At 45.8% G+C, this 25,681-nt stretch overlaps 1 protein-coding gene across 1 annotated transcript in view; it reads left to right on the top strand.

Moving 5' to 3' along the window:
• Positions 1 to 4,086: 4,086 nt before the first annotated feature.
• The window catches only part of LOC115464607 (otogelin-like protein), a 55,313-nt gene continuing 33,718 nt past the window's right edge, over positions 4,087 to 25,681 (top strand). Inside the window, exons 1-14 of the mRNA XM_030194966.1 lie at positions 4,087 to 4,168; positions 15,112 to 15,288; positions 15,423 to 15,579; positions 17,939 to 17,943; positions 18,327 to 18,463; positions 18,655 to 18,781; positions 18,925 to 19,102; positions 19,469 to 19,575; positions 19,760 to 19,984; positions 21,307 to 21,481; positions 22,353 to 22,430; positions 22,941 to 22,993; positions 23,144 to 23,288; positions 25,114 to 25,224. Coding sequence (XP_030050826.1) covers positions 4,087 to 4,168; positions 15,112 to 15,288; positions 15,423 to 15,579; positions 17,939 to 17,943; positions 18,327 to 18,463; positions 18,655 to 18,781; positions 18,925 to 19,102; positions 19,469 to 19,575; positions 19,760 to 19,984; positions 21,307 to 21,481; positions 22,353 to 22,430; positions 22,941 to 22,993; positions 23,144 to 23,288; positions 25,114 to 25,224 — 1,757 coding nt within the window. The remainder of the gene's footprint in view (positions 4,169 to 15,111; positions 15,289 to 15,422; positions 15,580 to 17,938; positions 17,944 to 18,326; positions 18,464 to 18,654; positions 18,782 to 18,924; positions 19,103 to 19,468; positions 19,576 to 19,759; positions 19,985 to 21,306; positions 21,482 to 22,352; positions 22,431 to 22,940; positions 22,994 to 23,143; positions 23,289 to 25,113; positions 25,225 to 25,681) is intronic.

Below are 25,681 nucleotides of genomic sequence, written 5' to 3' on the forward strand. Positions count from 1 at the left end.
ATGTGTTTTATTCTTTAAACAAATGTAGAGTTGTTTTGGAAGTGATCAAGCATGTGTTGACCTCTCTCCCCTGCCCTCTGCTCCACACCTCCTGGTACCCGATAAGAAAGGGGACAGGACAGCTCCCCAAACTGGTTAGGGCTCTTCAGCTTGGAGAAGAGATGGCTGAGAGATTATATTTATGTATTTACAAGCATTTCATATGCCGCACACACATTTTTCACTTCTGCTGCTGTAAGATCAGGGAGAACAGGTTTGACGCTAGAAAGTGTCCCCTCCAGGGGGATAAAGTCACAATATTTGAAGTGAAACTTTTAGGGAAACAGAAAACATATTGGCCCTGGTCAAAATCATAGTGTGAAAAGGATATGCATTTAGGGGGAACTTACCCTCAAAATGATCTCCTCCGATTTCGCTGTCCAAGACTGAGCTGGACCCTTTACAGAGAAGTTAAATAAACCCTTCTGCAGTGAATTAGAAAAGGTACAGAGAAGGGCAACGAAAATGATAAAGGGGATGGGATGACTTCCCTATGAGGAAAGGCTGAAGCGTCTAGGGCTGCTCAGCTTGGAGAAGAGACGGCCGAGGGGAGAAATGATAAGAGATCTATAAAATAATGAGTGGAGTGGAATGGGTAGACGTGAATCGTTTGTTTACTCTTTCCAAAAATACTAGGACTAGGGGGCATGCGATGAAGCTACAAAGTAGTAAATTTAATACGAATCAGAGAAAAATTTTCTTCACTCAACATGTAATTAAACTCTGGAATTCATTGCCAGAGAATGTGATAAAGGCTGTTAACTTAGCAGGGTTTTAAAAAGGTCTGGACGGCTTCCTAAAGGAAAAGTCCATAGACCATTATTAAAATGACTTGGGGAAAATCCACTGCTTATTTCTGGGATAAGCAGCATAAAATGTATTGAACTTTTTTGGGATCTTGCCAGGTATTTGTGACCTGGATTGGCCACTGTTGGAAACAGGATGCTGGGTATAAGTATTGTCCCAGTGTGGCAATACTTATGTACATAATAGGAATTGGTTTTGGGAATCTATCTTATTTATTTATTACATTTGTATCCCACATTTTCCCACCTATCGGTAGGTTCAATGTGGCTTACATGATTCATTGGTGAGTCGGTCACAGAGTGTATCGAACAAGCTTAATTAAAGAGAAACAGTGAGGGTCTGTAGTAGATTCCTCACATTTAGTATTCAACAGGGTTAGACCCTTGGAAGGTTCAATGAGGTTTACATGATTCATTGGTAAGTTGGTTACAGAATTTATTAAACAAGGGTACAGTTCATAAGAGACTGTGAGAGTCTGTAGTAAATTCTATGCAATTTAGTATGGAATGAGGTTAGAAATTGTATGGAACAATGAGATTATAATGTGCCCTGATGGTGATTGGATAGTGAGAGTAAATTAGGCTGGAACATGCGTTAAATGTTTGGGTTTGTGTTGGTGAATGAAAGCTTGTATCCTTTCTATCTCTGTCATTTTCATTAGATGAAGCAATTCAGTAGTCTGGATGGTTAAGTTGGTTCAGTGGAGATGAGTTTCTTGAAAAGGTGGGTCTTCAGGTGTTTTCGGAAGATCAGATAGTTCTCGTTTAGTTTTAGGTCTTTTGGTAATGTGTTCCAGGTTTTGGTGCAGGTCTAGGGGATGAGTGTGCTTGCTCCAATGTGGGGGATGGATCAAAATATTTATAGGTTCCTGACTGGGGGTGCACTGAGTTTTTCTATTGATCTGGGAAGAGCAGACACCATGAGCTGCATTTACTGGGACCACTGGGGAAAGGACTGGGAGAAGGTGGGTGGAAAAGGTGCATTCTCAGGATGGCATCTCCAGAAAGAACATCTTAGGGCAGGGAACAATGGTCTGTGAGTTTGGCCTCTCTGTGGGGTTTCACATCCAGTTACACTAGGTTGATTCACAAGTGATCAGCACACCAAAATGCAGAGCCTGAAAATACCAGAGCAGACTCCCTTAAAATGCAGAGAGCGCAGGGGCTGAAAATACCAGAGGAGACTCCCGTAAAATGCAGAGAGCGGAGGGGCTGAAAATACCAGACAAACTCCTGTAAAATGCAGAGAGCGCAGGAGCTGAAAATACCAGAGGAGACTCCCGTAAAATGCAGAGAGCATAGGGGCTGAAAATCCCAGAGGAGACTCCCGTAAAATGTATAGAGTGCAGGGGCTGAAAATACCAGAGGAGACTCCTGTAAAATGCAGAGAGCACAGGGGCTGAAAATACCAGAGGAGACTCCCATAAAATGCGGAGCGCGCAGGGTCTGAAAATACCAGAGAAGACTCCCGTAAAATGCATAGAGTGCAGGGGCTGAAAATACCAGAGAAGACTCCTGTAAAATGCATAGAGTGCAGGGGCTGAAAATACCAGAGGAGACTCCAGCAAAATGCAGAGAGTGCAGGGCCTGAAAATACCAGAGGAGACTCCCGTAAAATGCATAGAGTGCAGGGGCTGAAAATACCAGAGGAGACTCCAGCAAAATGCAGAGAGTGCAGGGCCTGAAAATACCAGAGGAGACTCCTGTAAAATGCAGAGAGTGCAGGGGCTGAAAATACCAGAGGAGACTCCAGCAAAATGCAGAGAGTGCAGGGCCTGAAAATACCAGAGGAGACTCCTGTAAAATGCAGAGAGTGCAGGGCCTGAAAATACCAGAGGAGACTCCTGTAAAATGCAGAGAGCGCAGGAGCTGAAAATACCAGAGGAGACTCCCGTAAAATGTAGAGAGTGCAGGGCCTGAAAATACCAGAGGAGACTCCTGTAAAATGCAGAGAGTGCAGAGGCTGAAAATACCAGAGGAGACTCCAGCAAAATGCAGAGAGTGCAGGGCCTGAAAATACCAGAGGAGACTCCAGCAAAATGCAGAGAGTGCAGGGCCTGAAAATACCAGAGGAGACTCCCGTAAAATGCATAGAGTGCAGGGGCTGAAAATACCAGAGGAGACTCCAGCAAAATGCAGAGAGTGCAGGGCCTGAAAATACCAGAGGAGACTCCTGTAAAATGCAGAGAGTGCAGGGCCTGAAAATACCAGAGGAGACTCCTGTAAAATGCAGAGAGCGTAGGAGCTGAAAATACCAGAGGAGACTCCCGTAAAATGTAGAGAGTGCAGGGCCTGAAAATACCAGAGGAGACTCCTGTAAAATGCAGAGAGTGCAGGGCCTGAAAATACCAGAGGAGACTCCTGTAAAATGCAGAGAGCGCAGGAGCTGAAAATACCAGAGGAGACTCCCGTAAAATGTAGAGAGCGCAGGGGCTGAAAATACCAGAGAAGACTCCAGCAAAATGCAGAGAGCACAGGGGTTGAGAATACCAAAGGAGATGCCAGTAAAATGCAGAGAGTACAGGGGTTGAAAATACCAAAGGAGATGCCAGGAAAATTCAGAGAGTGCAGAAGCTGAAAATACCACAGGAGACTCCAGCAAAATGCAGAGAGTGCAGGGGCTGATCATACCAGAGGAGATTCCAGTAAAATGCAGAGAGCACAGGGGTTGAAAATACCAAAGGAGATGCCAGTAAAATGCAGAGTGCAGGGGCTGAAAATACCAGAGGAGACTCCTGTAAAATGCAGAGAGCGTAGGAGCTGAAAATACTAGATTAGTGTTGATTACATTTGCAGGCTTTGGCACTATGTACCAAGGATACATTCTCTATGGTCCGAGAAGTCTCCTTTCTTCAAGGTCTGGGCATTGCTTCAGCTCAGCCAGCTTTTCAACTGGACTCTGGAGAGAATTACTCAAACTGAGTGCATATATGTGTGTATGGTGGGGGGGGGGGGGGGGGAGAACAGGTTCAACATGGAACAAGAAGCATCTGAATGGAGCAGATGAACTCTGAGAAGCAGCACATTTTTGGGGTCCATCTTAGACTGCAGCAGAACCTGTTCCTCTGCTCCACATCTCCTTCCTCATTCCTCAGATGGACAGTTCACTGGGGTTGCCATACAAAAAGCTGAGTGATGGGAGGGAGAGCAGACCCAGGGCGAGGAGGAGGAGGAGGAGGAAGGTCTGAACTGGGAGCCTGAAGAGCGTCTGACACTGAAGAGCCCCCAGTCCTCTGCGGCCATGAAGGTCCTCCACATCTTAACCTCCCTCTTCCTCTTCACCGAGGGCATCTCCCCTAACGATAATACTACGCTGCCCTCAGGTAAATCGTGGGGTGGGTTTTGGGGAGGGGGCTGAGAGCATACAAGTGTATGCAGGTAAACCTTTATAATGGTTATACGTGACTCTAAAGGTCAGTGGCACGATGTGTGTGGGGTCTTCAGTGGTTCTGGGAGAATGCAGTAAGCACTAATTTCACGGTTCTCCCCAATTATCTCTCCGAGATTAAAAAGGAATAGATCTATTTTATTCTGGGAACGTCATTGAAATTCTACAGAGGTATCTTGGTGTTGGTTCTTTTCCTATCACGTGCAAAGAATTGCCAGACCAGGCATCACTGAACTGGTGTAATCGTGGACGTCCCCTCTGATCCAGGCTGTGCAGTTCTAGTGGGGCCGAGGGCAGGACAGGTGCAGAAGTCCTGTATCTCTTCTCATTTCCTCAAACAAAAACCCACTGTAGAGTATAATATATGTTGCTAATAGATTCCCTTTGTGCTGATCCAAATATGTGAACAAAAATATGTAAACAGAGCGACTTAGCTTCTTGTTCGATCCAGCCGCATAACTCATGACAGGGATCCGTTTCGCCCTCCGGCTTTTTTATTTATTTGTTACATTTATATCCCACATTTTCCCACCTATTTGTAGGCTCATTGTGGCTTACATAGTACCAGAGAGGTCAATGTGGCTTACATAGTACCGGAGAGGCGTTACAGACTCCGGTGTAAACAAATACAAAGTGATGTTGTGGTAAGATAAAGTTCATGTGGCACAGCCACACTAGGAAATCGTACAACGGAAGAGTTGTGTTATGTCCATTACGTTCTTTAGTTTTGTTGTGTTGCAGAGATCAGGCATTTATGTTGGATCGGTAGGGTATGCCTTTTTAACAGGTTAGTTTTTAGTGTTTTCTGGAAGTTTAGGTGGTCGTTCTTAGTTTTCAAGGCTTTTGGTAGTTTTCAAGGGAGATAGCAGACGCTGCAAGTTTGTTTTGAAGAAGACAAAAACGAAGTGATTTTTTTGTTTGTTTTGAGTAAATATTTGTGGAGGTTTTTGGTCTATGATGACGTAATGGCCCATTGAGTGCTGGGAGTGCGTTAGTGACAAGTTCACTTGAGCCCCTGGGTCTGTCGAGGTCTTTTCCTCCTTGTTTTGCCTTTAAGGGAATCTATTAGCAACATATATTATACTCTACAGTGGTTTGTTTGAAGAGGTTTTGAAATTCCGTGGAAGACTTTTTCTGTTTTCATCTCTTCTAATTTCACCTGCAAGACAGACCCTTATTTCTCTCTCTTCTCTGTCTCTGTGTTGCACCTCTGCTTACCCCCTCTTCTGTCTAAATTGATTTCTTGTGTATTGTGTTGACATTGTAAGGAGCAGACTGTGTCAGATTATGTCCTGTTATCTGAATATTTTTACTGCTGTCATTGTCTATTGCGTGTGTCCGGCTGATTCTCACTATTCAGCCCCTTGGTGAATTTCTTCAAAATGTTTGTTTTTAATATGTATGTTATTATGGTAGCCGCTTACTGTAGGTTGTAAGCAGGTCAGATGTTTTTAAAATAAATAAATAAGGGGTCCTTTTACTAAGGTGTGCTGAAAAATGGCCTGCGGTATTGTAGACGCGTGTTTTGGGTGTGTGCAGAATTATTTTTCAGCGCACCTTAACATTCACCAGCTGACCAGATAAATTTAGCGGCCAGATAGATTCGCATAAATAGCAGTTCTATCTTTGGCTGCTATAACTTAACTGGTCAGCCAATGAATATCGTCTTAACTGGCTGTGTACATAGCAGCCAAACAAACCCCCGGAAATCCAATGGTGGTCGCGTCCAAGGAAGATGAATGTCATACTTCTGTGACATCAGAGACCAGCAGCTGAGAAGAAATTCCTGTAATGGCAGTCTAACCCTTGCTCATGGCACCACTTCCGTCCCCGCCATCATTGACTCCAGAACCTGGACATAGTCACAGACCCTGGGCCTGCCTCGGCTGAGGAGAAGATGAATCTGTTGAACCAGCTTCAACCTCCTGCACTCTGTAAGGAAGATCCTCTCCTGTGCTGCGTTGAATAGAACACCCACGTACTCCAGCGTCTGCGATGGAGTTGGTTTGCTGTTCTTGAAATTGATCACCCAACCCCCAAATTGCAGAAGATGGACAACTGTCTGTCACCACCACGCTGTGCAAATAGGACAATGCGCAAATAAACCAGTCATCGAGATACAGGTGAACTCTGATTAACTACATAAGTACATTAGTATTGCCATACTGGGACAGACTAAAGGTCCGTCAAGCCCAGCCAGCATCCTGTTTCCAACAGTGGGCAATCCAGGTTACAAGTACCTGGCAAGATCCCCAAAAAACAGATTTTATGCTGCTTATCCTAGAAATAAGCAGTAGACTTTCCCCAAGTCCACCTTAATAATGGCTTATGGACTTTTCTTTCAGGAAGCTATCTAAACCTTTTTTAAACCGCGCTAAGCTAACTGCTTTTACTACATTCTTTGGCAATGAATTCTAGAGTTTAATTACACGTTGAGTGAAGAAATATTTTCTCCGATTTGTTTTAAATTTACTACTTTCTATCTTAATTGCATGCTCCCTAGTCCTAGTATTTTTGGAAAGCGAAAACAAGCGATTCACATCTACCCATTCCACTCCACTCATTATTTTATAGACCTTTATCATATCTCCCCTCAGCCATCTTTTCTCCAAGCTGAAGAAGAGCCCTAGTTGCTTTAGCCTTTTCTCAGAGGGAAGTCATCCCATCCCCTTTATCATTTTCATCGTCCTTTTCTGTACCTCTTCTAATTCCACTATATCTTTTTTGAGATACAGTGACCAGAACTGCACACAGTATTCGAGGTGCGGTTGCACAACGGACTGATACCAAGGCATTATAACACTGTTTTTTTTTCCTCCACAGGGCACTGTATTTACAAGGGGAAGGTCTACCAGGATGGAGGAAGATATGATCTCGATTGCCTGATTTGGTTTGTACATGTTTGGCTTAAACCTTACTCTGCGGCTTCTGCTCAGGGGCTTTGAACAGCTTACTGGCAGTCTGTGGTCTGTCTCATACCTGAAATAAGAGAACAGTCCTTGTTCCAATGAAGGTTTTACTTTGTTCTGATCAGGGGCGTATCTGGAATCCGGCGGTAGGGGGGGCCAGAGCCAGAGAGGGGGGGCACATTTTTGCCTCCCTTCCCCCCGCCGCCGCCGCCACTCTCCACCCCCCTCCCTGCCGTCAACCCTCCCCCGCTGCTTACTTTTGCTGGCGGGGGGCCCCAACCCCCGCCAGCCGAGGTCCGACCCGCAGTCTTCATATTTCGTCTTCCTCCGACTCCTCCGTGGCATGCTGCAAGGAAGTAACGCTGCAGTGCTGCTTCATTGAATCCAGTTCGGAGTCTGACGTCGCAGCATGTTGTACGCGCGTACAACGTGCTGCGATGTCAGACTCCGAACTGGATTCAGCGAATTAGCACTGCAGCGTTATTTCCTTGCAGCATGGCCACGGAGGAAGACGAAATATGAAGACTTCAGGTCGGACCTCGGCTGGCGGGGGTTGGGGCCCCCCGCCAGCAAAAGTAAGCAGTGGGGGAGGGTTGACGGCGGGGAGGGGGGCCAGGGCGAAATCTGCGGGGGCCCAGGCCCCTGTGGCCCCACGCAGATACGCCCCTGGTTCTGATATTCAAAGGCTTTTGTCTGGCTAAAACTGGCTTTTAGCTGGACAAATCGCACCCTTAAATATCTGGCTTGTTAAAGAGCAATCGGGGGGGGGGGGGTGGAGGGGGGTTCAGGGCTGGTTTTTCCAATGTAACTGTTTAGCACAAGATTCTTTGCTAACATAAAACAGAAAGAAAACCAAAGAAAGGAAAATAAGGTGATACTTTTTTTATGGAACTAACGTAATACATCTTTTGACGACCTTTCAAAAGCAGAACCTTCTTTCCCTTTCCTCAGTTCAGGTCAGATATGAGCAAAAGATAACAATATCCAAAATAGATATGTATGAGACATGAAAAGTGTTCTGATGGCAGTGTCGAAGAGATGGGGTGGGGAGTGACAAGGAGAAATAGAGGGTGGGAGATTGGTGATCGGAAGGTGAAAAAGCTGTATCATTTTATGCAGTTCGATATTTAAATGGCCAGGGCTGTTTAAGTCACTTGTGCAGGGTTATCTGGGTGATATTCAGCGGCAATTAACTGGTTAATGCCGCTAAATATCTCCTTTAACCACCTGTACCAAAACCAGCTAGTGTGCGGGAGGTCCAGTAATGGAGTTAGGAAGGAGCGAGAACTTTGCCAGTTAGTGGCGATTTTCAGTCCTTTAACTGGCTAAGTAACAGCTGTCCTAACTTTACGCAGCGAGTTAACCGGGCATCAGTCTGGTTAAACTTCCAGAACAGTGGTTATATCCAGGGTTAAGTCAGAGGCGTAGCTAGGTTTTAAGGTCAGGGGGAGCAGACTTTTGTAAAATAGGCGCCAGCAACGATCACACAACTGAACTAGCAGAAGTCAAGTTGGAAACCACAGGAAACAGTATGAGTATGTGTCTACTTCCCTGGTAGTGGAGAAACGCATTGCACAATAGAAAAATTGATATTATTTTTGTTATGGTTAGTTAGCTGATAGTCATCTAAGAATGCTGCTCGGTAACACATTATGAATTGACCAAACATTTTTCACTGAATTTTTCCTGAACTATGAAGCAAAGTATTTGCAGTCATTTACCATTCACACTCTTATCCTCACCCCACGTTGGCTCTTTAGCACTTAGCTGCACTTCATACTATGTCAACCAGGAGTGCTCGTGCGGCTAGTGTTGTCGTGATCATGACTGAAGAGTGCAGTGCTGGTGCCACTGGCGCTGGCCCTTCCTCTGTGGTTCAGGAGAACCAACACTCCATTCTTCAGCCATGAGTCTGGTGACACCATTAGCAGGAATGCCCCTGTACTCTACCGAGGAACAGCTGAACCTGTAATACAAAGCCTACAAAAGTCACTCAAAATCTACTTGACCATAACACCACTGATTTACAGAAGTAACATAACAAAGACCTTATCTAGAAAAATGCAACACAGGAAATACTACAGTAGGAACTAGAACATCAATATGCCCATTAGAAAACTGGAACAAGTTGAATTCTTACAGATGCTTAAACAGAAACTAGGTGCAAACAGAGTACCTGGCTTCGGTCACAAACACTGAACACCCTTGCCAGGTACAGAATAAATTACCACAAAGTTAAAATATGAATATGTAGACTAAACTTAAAACCCAAGAAGCCACACTGCAACACTAGAGAAAGAGAAATCAAAACAGCACTCTGCAAAATATAAAGAAAGCAGTGTAAACTTACTGTAAAACTGACATTTTCCATTCAGTGAATTAAAAATAAATTTTTTCTTTCTACCTTTGTTGTTTGGTCATTTTGTTTTCTTTTTCCCATCATGTTTGTCTCAGTCTCCAGTTTCTGGCTTTTCTTAACTTTCTTCACATGATCTCCAGTTCATCTGCCACTTCTTCTCTCCCTTCCTGCCTTCTTCACTTTCTCTCCTCTGAACTGATCTTTTCCTTTCAGCTTTCCTTCATTTAGTTTTCTGCCTCTTAGACTTCATTCATTTTTACTACTTAGTCTTCAATCTTCCTTTTTATTTTTAACCACATCTGCCTACAGTTTTCATCTCCCTTACTCCAGCCCTCCCATTCTTCATCCTATTTCATATTTTTTTTTTTTTGCTATCCCCTCTCTTCCATCACCGTCTCTTTCCTCTCTTCTGTACAGCACCCTTTTTCTATTTTCACTCCTCTGACCAGTATATTCTCTTTCATTTTCTCTTACCCCCCTCCGTCCAGGATGTCCTCTTTCCCTCACTTCCATCCAGCATCTCTCCCTGACACCCTACTCCCCCCTCGTATGCAGCATTCCTCCTTGTCCTTCTCTCCTTTCCATGTCAGCATCTCCCCTATATCCCTACTCCTCCCATTTGCAGCATACCCCTTCTTGGTCCTCATCCCTGTGTAATGTCCAGTACCCCCCTCTGTTTTTTTTTTACTCTAGCATCCTCCAAGATTCCCTCCCTCTTCCAAGCCAGCAATTGCCCTCACTCAACCCCTTTAGAGGCCTATCCCCTTCCATCCAGCTGGATGGAGTGTTAGGGAGAGATGCTGGAGGGGGTGAGAGAAAACAAGAGAGAATATACTGGGTAGAGGAGTGAAAATAGAAAGAAGGTGCTGTACAGTAGGGAGGAAAAGAGAAGGTGCTGGAAAAGGGGGGAGAGTTAGCAAAAAACACTGTGAAATAATAGGATGCCCCTCTCCCCCCTTCCATCTAGTGTCTGCCCCTAACCCTCTTCCACCTAGTGTGTGCCTCCTCTACTTTTTCCATCCAGCCTGCACTCTTTCCCCTTCCATCCAATGTCTGCCCCCTTTCTCCCTTCTCTCTCCCTATTTTCCAGTCTGTCCCCTTCTCTTCCACCTTCCTTTCACCATCTGTCCCCTTTCTAACCCATCTCACTGACTCTTCCTTCCAGCACCTGCCCTTTCTCTCTGACCATTCCTTCTAGTATTTTCCCCTCTATTCCTCCTTCCAACCAGCACCTGTCCCTTCCCACTCTCCATTCAGTAACTGTCTCTTCCAGATCTTTCTCCTCTCCTTCTTTCTGACTCTTTCTTTCAGGATCCCATCCAGCCCCTCTCTTCCTCCTTCCAACCAGCACGTGTCCCTTCCCACTCTCCATTCAGTAACTGTCTCTTCCAGATCTTTCTCCTCTCCTCTCCTCCTTTCTGACTCTTTCTTTCAGGATCTCATCCAGCCCCTCTCTTCCTCCTTCCAACCAGCACCTGTCCCTTCCCACTCTCCATTCAGTAACTGTCTCTTCCAGATCTTTTTCCTCCCCTTCTTTCTGACTCTTTCTCATCGAGCCCCTCTCTTCCTCCTTCCAACCAGCACGTGTCCCTTCCCTTTCTCACTCTGACCCTCCCATCCAGCTCCCTGCCGTCTTCTCCTTTCCTTCCATAATACTACAAATTGGCTTCACCCTCTCTTCTGCCCGTCTCTGGTCACTTTTTACTTCCCGATGTGTTCTCCCTCCTGCGCCGGCGATTATCAGTCAGCCTGCCAGCGTCGGAGCTTCTGCTGCTTCTCCTCCTCAGGCGCGCGTCCCACCTCTGCGCAAATCAGGAAGTTGCTTAGAGTAGGCGGGACGCGCGCCTGAGGAGGAGAAGCAGCAGAAGCCCCGACGCTGGCAGGCTGACTGATAATCGCCGGCGCAGGAGGGAGAACGCATCGGGAAGTAAAAAGTGACATCGCGGACGGGAGAGCGCCGGCAGAAGAAGAGGGAGCAGAAAAAAATATATTTATCAGTTGAGGCGCATAGGCGCCACTTTTTAAAACAGCTGTTTAGGGGAGCGACCGCTGCCCCTGTTCCCCACCTGGCTACGCGTCTGGGTTAAGTCACCACACAGTGGGAAGTGATTTGTACACCACTCACCGCCGTGGGCGGAATACTGACCCCGTGGCGTATAATGTCATAGGAAACCAGGGCTTTTTTGAGGGGGTACTCGGGGGTACTCAGTACCGGCACCTTTTCTAGTGTCTGCTAAAATTGACCCATGGACCACAAGTTTTAATGAAAGAGCTCAGGCTCAACACACCAATTCTGCCTTGTCATAGATTCTGTGACTGGTTGCAGGGGGCCTGGCTATTGTGGGGTGAGTCCCTCAGTGATCACCCCACCCCTGAAGGGTAGCCTGGCATTTGAGTACCGGCACCTGTTTTGCTAGAAAAATTGCACTGTAGGAAACCCAGATCCTTGTTAACTTCTGTCAGGTAGGTGCCAAAATATTCAATCTTTTTTTTTTTTTTAATTTTTATGAAGCCTTTATTAGTAGATAATACACAAATTCTGAAACAGGACATATCATTCGATTCATGATACAGTCAATGAAATAGAACACAACTCCAATGCTTCATCAAACAAATATTAATAACATAGTGGCGCTCTAGTTATAGACCAACTGAACATCTCTCACTACACTAATACACCTATTAAACTGTTCAGAATAGCCAAACCAATACTTCAGTCTTTATCAATTTTAAATTGTCCCCATTGCATCCCCCTCATACCTGTCAAGACTCCACCCCATCCCACCCTTCCTGACCCTCCCTCCCTCCCTCCCCCCCAATCGAACAGCACCTTAATCTATGGCGTCAATCAAATTATACATGAAGAATAAAAGGGTCCCAGATCAGGTGCCATCTACACAATTGGTTGCGCCTTTCCGTTAGCAATCTTTCCATGTCACAAACATGCCTCAACTTTTGTATCCACCGATTTATCGGAGGGGTTGTGGGCTGCTTCCAATGGGCTGCAATTACAATTCTGGCGGCACTAATAGCCTGCTTCAAGAAGATTTGCTGGGTGTGAGGCCTACCCGCAGCACCAGCAGGGAATAGGAAAAAGGTCGGGCTCCATGGTATCGGGCTACCCGTCCACCCCTGCAGCCTGCTACGCACCGACCTCCAATAGGCACCAACCTTCCTACATGTCCACCATATGTGACCCGCTGTGCCCTTTACACCACAACCCCTCCAGCACAACCCCGTCAATGTGGGGTAGATGCGTTGAAGACGCTCAGGCGTCAAATACCATCAGTACAGCACCTTCACCGCATTCTCCTTAAAGGGTACATGAGACGACACTCCCACCACAGCCCGCTCCAGTCTCTCCCATGTCGCGTCCTCCAATTCCAGGCCCAGCTCCCTCTGCCAGCTCTTCCTATGAAGTGTGTAATTCGGGGACTGCCTATTAACAATTTGATAAAGGCGTGATATCAGTCCACTTGTCCCGGGTGGACCTGTGCAAATTGCCTCTAGGGTTGATTGTTCCCGGTTCATGACCTCCCGAACTGCTCGTGTCTTGAGAAAGGAGGATAGCTGAAGGTAAGTATACCGGTCGGGTCCCACTATCGGGAATCTCTCAAGCGCCTCTGAGTACGACAGTAAGGTCTCCCCTTCAAACAATTGACTCCACATTCGCAAACCCCCCTTATACCATTGTGTGAATGCTCCATTTGTCGTACCAGGATAAAATAATGGATTGTGGGCTATGGGGGATAAACAAGAAAGTACAGTATGTTGATGTGGAAACATACTGTCCCAGTTTGAGAGGGTGAAATATATAGAGGGGCACACTCCCTCCCCTAGTGACCTAAGCGAGTTCGGAATCCACATAAGTGCCCCCAGTGGCCTCACGCCCAAGGTGTATTGTTCCAACTGCACCCACTGCCGGTCTGGTTAATCAAAATATTCAATCTTAACGGTAATCCTGGCCGCATAAAGGGACGATCTAAATCCAGCCAGCTTAATTTTGCTCGGCTAAGCTTAGCCAGGCAGCTGATTACTTTGGACCAAATATCCAGCGAAGAGTCCTTGGCAGTTCTTGGGGTCCTTTTACAAAGGCACACTGAAAAATGGCTTGCAGTAGTGTAGGCGCGGGTTTCGGGCATGCGCTGATCCATTTTTTAGCGCGCCTGTAACACTTACTGCCAGGCCATTGACCTAGCGATAAAGACTCACGTGGTAACCGGGACGGTAATGACCTACGCGCACCCGAAAAAAAAAAAAAAATTTCAGACGTGTGTATCAGACGCACGCCAAAAATGAAATTAGCGCAAGAGCCATGCGGTAGTCGGGCAGTAAATCCATTTTGGCATATGTTGGGCGTGCGTAGACGCTTATGCGGCTTAGTAAAATGATCCCTTATGTTTTAATATATACTGTTAACAATATGATGAAGAGTCCAGTGATAACACAAAAATATGTGGTTATTATTGTTTGCAAAACACAAAGAAAAAGACCTCAAATCATGCTTACTATGATTTTGGCGTCTTTCACCGGGGTTGTATCATTCATCATTGGTCTAAAAAACCTTGTGGTATTTTTATTTCATTACTTTATTGCTTTTTGATCTTTTTTTTAAATAAATTTTGTTTTGAATTTTAAATTTCTATTCAAAAGTAGCACTTGTTCCCCAATGCAACAATAATTGAGCTACATTCTTGTCTCTTGTAGGAGGGATTATGGCATTAACAGAGGTTTCAGTGCCAAGTGATTATTTTGTGCATTGAGTTGTGAGAGAGAAGATCTATCTCGGCAGAGTTTGGTTGCGCTTTCTCTTGCCCCTTAACTCAGTTTCTCGCACTGTAGTGACCCTGATCTTTCTATTCCATGCAGTTTCTGTGAAGAAGGGAATATGGACTGCAACTTGAATGTCACTTGCTTTGGTAAGATATCCGCAGACCTGGAGGAGTGACCTGCATGGAGGCTTCCAGTTGAGCTGAGGAGACTCTTCCGAAACATCTGAAAGTGTTGAACCACTCTTGGGTTTGTTCCATGTCCTGTAAGAATCCTTCATGAAGTAGGACAAATTGAGACCAGCTAGGCTTTGACCATTAACTATGGAAGTGCCATGGATTTAATACACTCCATAGCCAATGTGGATTTCTTCCATCAGTCACTGATCTGTACAGGCTCCGGTCTGCTGCTATGAACAGTTCCTTCATTGACGGAGACCTTCATGTCAAGCCATGTAACCTACTAAAGCTCTGAGGACTTAATTACTTCATCGGTTCACACTTGTACAGATGTCTGAACTTAGATGGTTGCATGGCTGATTATTTAAAAAAATGTATGATATCTTAGCTCCCTTCATTCTATCTATCCATTCTAAATACTGTACCTATCTCTGTATCAAAGTTTGCCAGCCTTCCCCAGAGGTTGGAAAACTTTGAAGACATTTCTTGGATAATAGGGGCAGACTCTGATCTTTTTCCGTCAGTGACTCCACAAGTTCTTCATAGTCTGGGAAGTGGGTCACCATTAACCAAACTAGGAAGGCAGCCTTGGATCTCCTGGATGGAAAGAATGGTCAATATCCCACGTCAAGTCCTTTGTTTTTTTTTTTCCAATTACCAGGCAAGAAAGCCACAGTCACCAGCAGCAAGTTCCTGGAGGCTGAAGATAAAGATATGCAGGACAGCAGCAAGTTCCTGAAGGATGAGGGTGAGGATAAGGATGAGCAGGGGGTGTTCGACAGTAGCAGCCACACCGCTGGGCACAGACTCAGGAAACGCTCAAGTGACATGAGTGAGAGTAAGTTCAGGAATCTGAGGACCTTGGCCTAACCCAACTTGCCAGTTCATATGTTTAAGAAATAAAGGGGGGTGGGGAGAAAGACTATAAGAATCCAAGACATGTTAAAGAAGGAAATAACTGTTTTCTTCTAGACCTGTTAATGAGCGTTGCTGAAAGTGAAACAGAGGCGCCCATTTCTTCCACAGTCACTCTGCCCAATCTGTACAAGGAGGAGGAGGAGGGAGAATGCGTCTATAACAAGGCTTTTCTGGCTGATGGAGACTCTGTGAACCTTACCTGTGCCACATGGTAAGTGGGCTTCACTATTCTATTTGAACCAATTTCTTCCTCTGCACACCTTCTCCCAGGCTTCGTCTTATCAAAGATGTCATTGTCACTGTCTCCTCTTCTTCCTTCCTTCTATGTACTGAGGCCTTCATATAGTCCCATCAAAATTTTGCATTTTTCTCTTCCACTCCCCTCCTCCTCCTCCAGACTTTGTCCTATCAGAAAATGTCACTGTCGCTGTCTTCTCTTTTCTTTCCTTCTCCATATTGTGGCCTCCATGTAGTCCTAGTAAGAGATCTCATCTTTCTCATCCACCTCCGCTTCTTTTCCAGGCTTTGTCCTATGAGAAGATATCACTGTCTTTTCTTCTCTGGCCTTCATGTAGTCCTATCAAGAGATCTCTTCTTTCTCATCCACCTCCACTTCTTCTCCAGGCTTTGTCCTGTCAGAAGATATCACTGTCTTTTCTTCTCTGGCCTTCAAGTAGTCCTATCAAGAGATCTCTTCTTTCTCATCCACCTCCACTTCTTCTCCAGGCTTTGTCCTATGAGAAGATATCACTGTCTTTTCTTCTCTGGCCTTCATGTAGTCTTATCAAGAGATCTCTTCTTTCTCATCCACCTCCACTTCTTCTCCAGGCTTTGTCCTGTCAGAAGATATCACTGTCTTTTCTTCCCTGTCCTTCATGTAGTTCCATCAAAAGATCTCATCTTTATCTTCTATCACCCCTTCTCCTCCTGGCTGTGTCCTCCAGGAAACATTTTGATGTCCAGCCAAAGATTATACGCTGTCTGCCTCTAAATAACAATTCAATTAAATTACGAGCAAAAGAACTTAAGATGTGCCATACTGGGTCATACCAAGGTCCATCGAGCCCAGCATCTTCTCTTCAACAGTGGTGAATCTGGATCACTAGTTCCCAGAAGATCCATTCCATGTTTCTCACTCACTCCGTCTGCCTGGCTAATAATGGCTCATGGATCTTTGTTTCTGGAACTTGTCTAAATCCTTTTTTTTAATTCAAGCTATGCTAAATTATCGGACCTCATCTTCCTGCAGGAAAATAATACTAACTTGTTATATTCAACATAAAACCATCAAATTAATTTAACAGTAAATACAAGATGAACAAATAATAAAGGAAAACTTACCAGAATAAGAAATTAATTTAATGCCGGCGACTTCAGGGGGTTTTCTCATTTAGAGTGAAATTATACACAGTGTGAGTTCAAATGCAGACTTTCTCATAATCAAATTCCTGCAGGAGGACTTCTCTCTGATTATGGGTTTAGAAAGAGAGCTGGTCTGCGCTATTGCATTTATTCTGTGCCTTGCACGTTGAGTAAAATAAAGATCTTTCAAGTTTATTGTATGATGGGTTTTTTTTACAGGAATGAGCTCACATTTTATGATTTTCCTGGGCCTCTTCTATTTTTGTACGCATTCATCACACACGTATGGGGTGCGTAGCCCCTCTTAGAGGGAACAGGCAAAGAGTGACGGGGAGCAATGATGTTAAGAGTGGATGCACACATTACTACTACTTATCATTTCTATAGTGCTACTAGACGTACACAGCGCTGTACACTTGAACATGAAGAGACAGTCCCTGCTTGACAGAGTTTACAATCTATTTAGGACAGACAAACAGGACAAACAAGAGATAAGGGAATATTAAAGTGAGGATGATAAAATAAGGGTTCTGAACAAGTGAATAAGGGTTAGGAGTTAAAAGCAGCATCAAAAAGGTGGGCTTTTAGCTTAGATTTGAAGACGGCCAGAGATGGAGCTTGACGTACCGACTCAGGAAGTCTATTCCAGGCATATGGTGCAGAAAGATAAAAGGAATGGAGTCTGGAGTTAGCGGTGGAGGAGAAGGGTGCAGATAAGAGAGATTTACCAGTGAATGGAGTTCCCGGGGAGGAGTGTAGGGAGAGATGAGAGTGGAGAGGTACTGAGGAGCTGCAGAGTGAATGCATTTATAAGTCAATAAGAGGAGTTTGAACTATATGCGGAAATGGATAGGAAGCCAGTGAAGTGACTTGAGGAGAGGGCTAATATGAGCATAACGACACTGGCGGAATATTAGTCATGCAGCAGAATTTTGAACAGATTGAAGAGGAGAGAGATGGCTAAGTGGGAAACCTGTGAGAAGCAAGTTGCAATAGTCTAAGCGAGAGGTGATAAGAGTGTCCATCCCAGTACCCCTCCCACTCTACCACGAGAACATTGCCTACCTGCTGCCAGTACGTCCCATTGCTTGTCTCTCTTCTTGCTCCCATTGTAAGCTCTATTCATTGATATGCTGCTAATAATTTACCTAGATGGTTATATTATTGTCATGGTCATAATTATGGACTCTGCTTTTTTCCCCTCACAGTATCTGTGAGTCTGGCGTTCCATCTTGTATTAGAGGAAGCAGCTGCAAAGGTAGGGGCCTCCAGAAGGCAGGCAGAGCTTGCTGGGGAATTGATGGCAGCGAGGCCTTAGGGGGTCCGGAGAATAGTCCCAAACCTGTTGGGGGTGGCACCAGATCAAGGAGAGAGCTGGTACTACAATCTCCCATGGAAAGGATGATGAGAGGTCCTTCAGCTCTTGACCTTTGGTCAGTTATGCATCCAAGCTGGGACTTCCCTTATCAGACCAGTAACCCATCTTGTGGAAGTTATTTGCAGTTACTGGTTTCTTAAAGGAACTGGTTCCTAACTGGTTTATTGGGGGTGCTTTGCAGCCCCACCTTACTTGACTGTGCTCCTCCCCACCTCCAGGGATCTGTTCTGTCATGGGGATCCAGATCATCCGGACTTTTGACGGGACACTATATGAAGGCCTTGGGCCGTGCAGCTATGTCCTGGTGAAGACAGAGAGCTTCTCGGTGTATCTGAACAACCAGCGGTGCCCAGAGGTGAGAGAAAGAGGACAAGAGGAGGGCAAATGACCAAGGGAACAGAGAGAAGGAGTTAGGAAGAGAGTGGAAAAGCCAAGGAAGAGAAAAACGAGTGTGTGGATGAGGGAGCGGGGTCTTCTGTCTGCTCTATTTTTGTTTTAACCTAGCACGTAACCCCCCCCCCCCACACACACACCTTTTTTTTACAGAACCCAGATGCCATTTGTATTAAATCGGTGGAGATCTACCTGCCATCTCTGGCCAACCTGAAGATCCTGTCCAACGGGAAGTTGCTGTCCTCCGGCGAGGAGACTGTCCTCCCATTCCACATCAATGGTAAGCCAAAGGCTGGTGGAGGGGGGCAGTGGCATTTTCTGGTTCACCTGCCTCTACATGGTAGGCAGCCTTTCTCCTTGAGCTGTGGTTGGACAACTGGAACTTGCACTTTTCTTTCTCTAACCTCCTTCCCCTCCACCCAGGTCACATCACTGTCCTGAGGAGTTCATCTGTGTTCATGGATGTTGCAACCACCCTGGGTTTTAACCTGCAGTACGACTTCTTGGGTGGCCGGCTCTACGTTATTTTGGATCCCCAAAACAAAGACCACACAAGGGGACTATGTGGTACCTTCAATGACAACCGCAACGATGACTTCCTGTGAGTGTGCACCATGGCCCGTGTAAGACTCTAGTGCGGCAGAGTGGGAGATGCCCATCCTGGTACTCATGTACTGGGGTGCTGAACCCGGGGGGAGGGGAGGCGCTACAGAGCCCAGAATGAGAACATAGGAAGCTTGGGGGTATAGAGAGCTCATCACAGAGACCTAGGGGGTGGAGACCCCAGTTCTAATGGTGCATTTTCATTTGGCTATTTATAGATCAGTTGGTGAACTTCTTACACGCTAGTGGTGGACAGATCTGCTGAGAAGCTCTAAAATTCGTAGAGTTTGTCTTCTGTTATTGATTCTGCCACTGCTGCCGGTCCCAGTGTCTCATCTTTTGTGCCTCTTTATCATTCTTTCAGGAGCTCTAGCAATGTAATGGAGACCATGGCTAACTTCTTCACCAAGTCCTGGAAGATGAACCAGTACTGCACAGAGCGAGACAGCGGACAGAAGGAACTGGATCTGGGTAACTGAGGACCCCGAGTCTTTGCAGCAGGAGGGCAGAGGAGGGCTAGTTTCCCCAGCAGCTAATTCTGCAAGGTGTATCTCATGCACCCAAAGTTACAGGAATTGTGGGGCATGAGCTCTGAGAACAGACATGGACAGAAAAGTGTTTTTTTGCCCTGACATTGCTGGTTTGCTTTTTACAGACTCGCAGCTGACGGCAGAGGACACCTGTACCGAGGCCCTAGGGAATTCCGTATTTGCGGACTGCCACGCTATGTTGGACACCCAGAGCTTCAGGGAATACTGCATCCGCAGCGTTTACAACGCAACCTCCCAGGCTGCCTTGTGCTCCGTCCTGAATGACTATGCCTACCACTGTGCCCAAGCCGGTCTCAGCTTGACTTTCCATGCCAGCTTTCCAGAGTGTGGTGAGTGACTTTTCAGACAGATCCCTCAGTGTGTCTCTCCACACCGCCTCCTAAGAGTGTGGTGAGTGTCTCTTCAGACTGATCCCTCAGTGTGTCTCTCTGCACCTCCTTTCCAGAGTGTGGTGAATGTCTTCTCAGACTGGTCTCACTGTGTCTCTCCACACCTCCTCCTAAGAGTGTGATGAGTGTCTCCTCAGGCTGGTCTCAGTGTGTCTCTCCACACCTCCTTCTAAGAGTGTGGTGAGTGTCTCTTCAGACTGATCCCTCAGTGTGTCTCTCTGCACCTCCTTTCCAGAGTGTGGTGAATGTCTCCTCAGGCTGGTCTCTTCACACCTCCTCAGACCAGTCTCAATGTGTCTCTCCACACCACATCTTAAGAGTGTGCTGAACATCTCCTCAGACCTTAAGGTGGTCAAACAGGTAGAAAAGGTGACACTCAAAGCCAGAAGGATGTTCAGGTGCATAAGGAGAGGGATGACCAGCAGGAAAAAAGAGGTGATGATGCCCTTGTAGAAGTCTCTGGTGAGGCCCCATTTAGAGTACTGTGCGCAATTCTGGAGACCGCACCTATGGAAAGATATAAACAGGATGGAGTCGGTCCAGAGGGTGCCTACAAAATTGGTCAGCGTTCTCGGTCATAAAACATATAGGGACAGGCTCACCTCAACATATATATGCTGGAAGAGAGGTTGGAGAGAGGGGATATGATAGAGGTGTTTAAATACCTCAGTGGAATTAATGTACAGGAGATGAACCTTTTTCAAATGAAGGAAACCTCTGGAATGAGAGGGCAAACGATGAAGTTAAGAGGAAACAGGCTTAGGACGAATCTGAGGAAATACTCTTTCACGGAAAGGGTGGTGGATGCGTGGAATGGCCTCCCTGTGGAGGTCGTGGATACAAGGACTGGGTCAGAATTTAAGAAAGCGTGGGACAGACACGTGGGATCCCTTAGGAAAAGGAGGAGTTAGTGGTTACTGAGGATGGGCCATTTGGCCCTTATCTGCCATTGTGTTTCTACATTTCAGACTGGTCTCAGTGTGTCTCTCTTTACAGAGTGTGGCCGAGTGTCTCCTGCTTTGCTCTGAGTGTCTTGTCAGACCCAGAAGGATGCAGTCAAACTCCACAGAAACATCATAGATAGGAAAAGACAGACAGAGGGACATAGATAGGGGGAGAAGCAGAGAGAGGATATGAGAGTAAGACAAAGATATGACAGTCATTCATGTCGGAAACGAGGAGACCATTGCAACATGTCCTTTGCATTCTCTGGACCTTCCCAGCCACGGTTATCACTATCCTCCTTCTATCCTGTCCTTTAGATTTTGGCTGTGTCGGACTCCAGGTCCTGACCGCAGACAGAGAGTTCACTCAGTCGGACTGCCGGGAATTCTCAGATGACCTGCTGAAGGTCCAGAGCGACGTGATGCTGGTGGAGGCCTGTATCTGCCCATGGGGTACATACTATGATGCCACTCAGGACAGCTGTGTGGATGGGTAAGTGGGACACAAATTAATCCCTCTGGAATTGAGAAGCAAAACCCACTGAGTGGTTAACAGATCAAACCTACCTGACTACGGTGCCTGCCATGTGCTAGGTCAGGGCTTTACACTTGAAAGCTGCTCCAGGATGCTTCTGCCCGACACCTTTTACAACTCACTAAAAATGTGCCGCTTGTGATTTAAATTATCCAAATTGTACTGGTTAAAGGGGGCAACTTTTTAAAGAGGCAGACTTTAGTAGAGAAACCTCAATTAGAAATGGTAAACCTTTTGCACATGGATCCTACGTAACTAATGTAGAAAAAAAACTCTTTCCACTCAGTCTGCTCCATTGCCAGTGAAGTTTAAGACCAAGAGATGGAAACATGAACTAGTTCTGAGTCCCCACTCTCCCACCACTGAGGGTCCTCTGCACCCATCCCAGGCTTCTCTTCACTCCCCCAACAATGAGGATTCTCTGTGACCATCCCAGGCTTTACCCCTAACTCCCCCTCCACTAAGGATCCTCTGTGCCCATCCCAGCCTTTACCCCTAACTCCCCCTCCACTGAGGATCCTCTGTGCCCATCCCATGCTTTACCCCTCACTCCCCCCCCCACTGAGGATCCTCTGTGCCCATCCCAGGCTTTACCCCTCACTCCCCCACCACTGAGGATCCTCTGTGCCCCTTCCAGGCTTTATTGAATCCCGAGACAGTTTTCGCTCTGTTATGTCCAGTGTTCACCACCCTTTTCTGTGAAGAAACATGTCCTTATTTTATAGCCGTGTTTGATATCATGGGTCTTTGCTCTAGAATGTTTCTCCTTTTTGATTGATAGACATGAGGTAACAGAGGCTCTGTGATGTGGTCTGTTTCTTTCTTTCAGTGAACTGTGTCCCTGCTACAGTCAGAATCAAGCCTATAAGATAGGAGAGATTGTCCAATTTTCCAATGGCCAAAAATGGTACGTCAATAAGAGAAGCGTTATCCAACAGTCATAAAATATCAGTGAGCATCTAGAAGGCTTGAGTGTAGAAGGACTTTGTAGGAGGGATGAGTATTTCACTCACATAGCTGCCCTGAGGTAGCAGGGACTTCGTATAATGAATGAAGTTGTAACTTATCAGCCATGAAACGACAGCGACTTATGTAAGGGTTGAGTGTTCCTGCAAGACTTCTGCCATGAGATGGTAGGAACTTTGTAGATGGGTTGAGTGCTTCTGTGACATGATTTCCATGATGATCAGCTAGTCAGATAAAAGTCTCCAACCCTATAATTCATCTGACATGTTGAAGTCCTTCAGTCATGGAGTCTTTGTTCTGATTAGTTGATCATTTTGGACTGTAATTGAGCCTGGACTGTATAGAGTGATTTTAGTTTCCTGTGTTGGATGATTTCCATGAGGCATTAAGGTCTTTGTGGATAGGCTGAGTGTTCCTATAATATTTATTTCATTTTGTCATCTGCCTCTAGTCCCTGCAAGAGGACCATGACGTGCAGCGATGACATCACCCCTGAAAGCATAGGTACGCTGGAGTGAATGTGATACCCTGGGTGTAGCTGGAGAATGGGAAGATAGTTGTTGATAGATGAAGAAGGGGGGTGGAGACCCAGCCTTGAGTCCCACCTTGATCAAGCATCTGCTGACTGACGCTGTCTGGGATCTCTTATTTCAGTGCCCCAGACTTGCAGAGAGGACGAGGAACTCTCCGATTGTCTGAAGGGTGACGGGATGGCCTGTGAACCCAGCTGCCAGAACATGCATCTGACAGACGAGCTGTGCCCCATTCCCTGCCAGTCTGGATGCGTCTGCAGATATGGGTAACTCAAGTGAAGAGACTGGGAGCGGTGTTAAGACTATCAGGGGTGGTGTGTGTGTGTGTGTGTGTGGGGGGGGGGGATGCTTTTCCCCTTTTTCATTTTGGTCCACTTAACAAGAGGACTTCAAGATGCCCAGTGCACATGTTGACAATTTGATATCTGTTCCAAGGCAGGTGTTAAATTTTAGGCCTTAGAGGTAATCAATAGAAATAGAATAAAATAAAATAAAACATAGAAAAGAAAATAAGATGATACCTTTTTTTATTGGACTAACTTAATACATTTCTTGATTAGCTTTCGAAGGTAGCCCTTCTTCGTCAGATCAGAAATAAGCAAATGTTGGTAGATGACAGTATATATAAGTGAAACATCAAAGCATTTCAGTGACAGTCTAACAGTGTGAGGGTGGGGTGGGTTAGATGAGAGACAGGGAGGGCCAAGTGGATGAGGGACAGGGAGATATGCATGGCGACAAGAGAGTGACAAGGCAGTAGAATTTCTATGGTTTATGGCCTTAGTGGTATAGCATTGGACGACAGCGTTGAAAGCTGTAATTTACACCCAGGTGTTTACAAATTCGTCAACATACCCTGCTAATGGGGGCTCCAGTGGAGTTTGCACACGTAGGAGGAATTCCAAAAATGGCTTCTCCAGTTGGTCGCCAAAATGACAGTAATGCTTGAATGTTTTCACTTATATACACTGTCAGCTAGCACATTTGCTTATTTCCGATCTGACGAAGAAGGGCAACCTTCGAAAGCTAATCAAGAAATGTATTGAGTTATGTCCAATAAAAAAGGTATCATCTTATTTTCTTTTCCATGTTTTATTTTGTTTGATTTCTATTGATAACCTTAAGAGTGGACTAACACGGCTACCACACTCCTCTACAGTTTCTTGGAATGCGAGAGGGTGTTGGTCGAGAACCGGGAACAAAGGAGTGGGAGAGCAAGGGTTGGGAAAATGAATGGCTTGGCATTTTTGTGAGTTAAGAAAGAGGCGATTTTCACAAAGTCAAGCAGATACTTTCGAGGGGCTGAGTTTACTCAAATCAGAATTGGAAGGGTGAAAGTGGTATAACATTTGGATATCATATGCAAAACAGAAAGGGAGGCAGTGGTTGGACTGAATAAGAGTAAGGAGTGGAGCGAGGAAGATATTAAAAATGGAGGGAGCAAGGACAGAGCCTTGTGGAACACTGGATGTAACAGAAAAGGTGTGGGATTGAGTATGACGATAAGTACGGTCAGAGAGACAACTACAAAACCAATGAAGAACAGTACCATTGACACCAAGAGATTGCAGGTGGGATAGAAGAAGAGAATGATCGAGCTCAAAGGCAGAGGATAAATCTAGTGATATCACTACTACAGAAAGCCGTTGATCCAATAATGTCTTGATGGAGTCGTGAAAAGCTACTAGAAGAGTTTCGGTACATGGCCCAGCATTGGGTTGAATAATGGGCTCTCAGTTTGTAGAATAGAGGTGTAAGTTAGTTACTGCTAATTAGTGTTTAAGGACAACTGTTGGTACTTCTGTCCAATTAAGTGACAATTGAGCACCGATTAGCTAATTATGTTACATGTGTATATTGCATAGCTGGATGTGCAATTGGGGCCATTTATCGAATTCATGGGATGGGGTAATTTTCTTATGGAACCCTGTGAATCGTCAAAACAAAAGTAGCCACTTTGAATTCATGCGCATAGATCGACACCTGCTCCCTGCCGGCTACAGATTTCCCAGGCGTAATTGATGTGTGTGTGTGTGTTTAAGGATGCAGGTGTCAGGCTCGCTGATTAAACCACAGCCCTCTGTGCTGCAGGTACTTCCGAAGCATCAACGGCAGCTGTGTCCCCGTTAACCAGTGCCCATGTTTCCACGGAGATGATGTTTATAAACCAGGGGACACCATTTCTCAGAACTGCAACACCTGGTAAGGGGCAAACGGGGCTGTCATAGGACCCCGAGAGCTAGCTCTGTATTATTAGAAACGACTCTATTTTGTTGTAGGCACAACTTTGGAAAAATCGTTGTGGAGAAGAAGGTGGCCTGCTGGTTTCGGAGCTGTAACGATTCTTTGTTCTGGGTCTTTCTGTCACCAGTCTCACATATCCCACACTCATTGCCCTGAGCTGAGTCCTCCAGAACTACAGCCTCACAGGTCTCACATTCACTACCCCAAGCTGAGTCCTCCAGTACTAAAGTTTCACTGATTCCACCACACTCACTGCCTCTGAATTCTCCAGTTCAGCAGCCTCACTGGTCCCACACTTACCATCCTGAGCCGAGTCCTCCAGTACTACAGCCTCAGAGGTCCCACACTCACTGGCCTGAGCTGAGTCCTCCAGTACTACAGCCTCAGAGGTCCCACACTCACTGCCCTGAGCCGT

The sequence above is a fragment of the Microcaecilia unicolor genome, chromosome 3, assembly GCF_901765095.1.
Source record: "Microcaecilia unicolor chromosome 3, aMicUni1.1, whole genome shotgun sequence".
Taxonomy (NCBI): domain Eukaryota; kingdom Metazoa; phylum Chordata; class Amphibia; order Gymnophiona; family Siphonopidae; genus Microcaecilia; species Microcaecilia unicolor.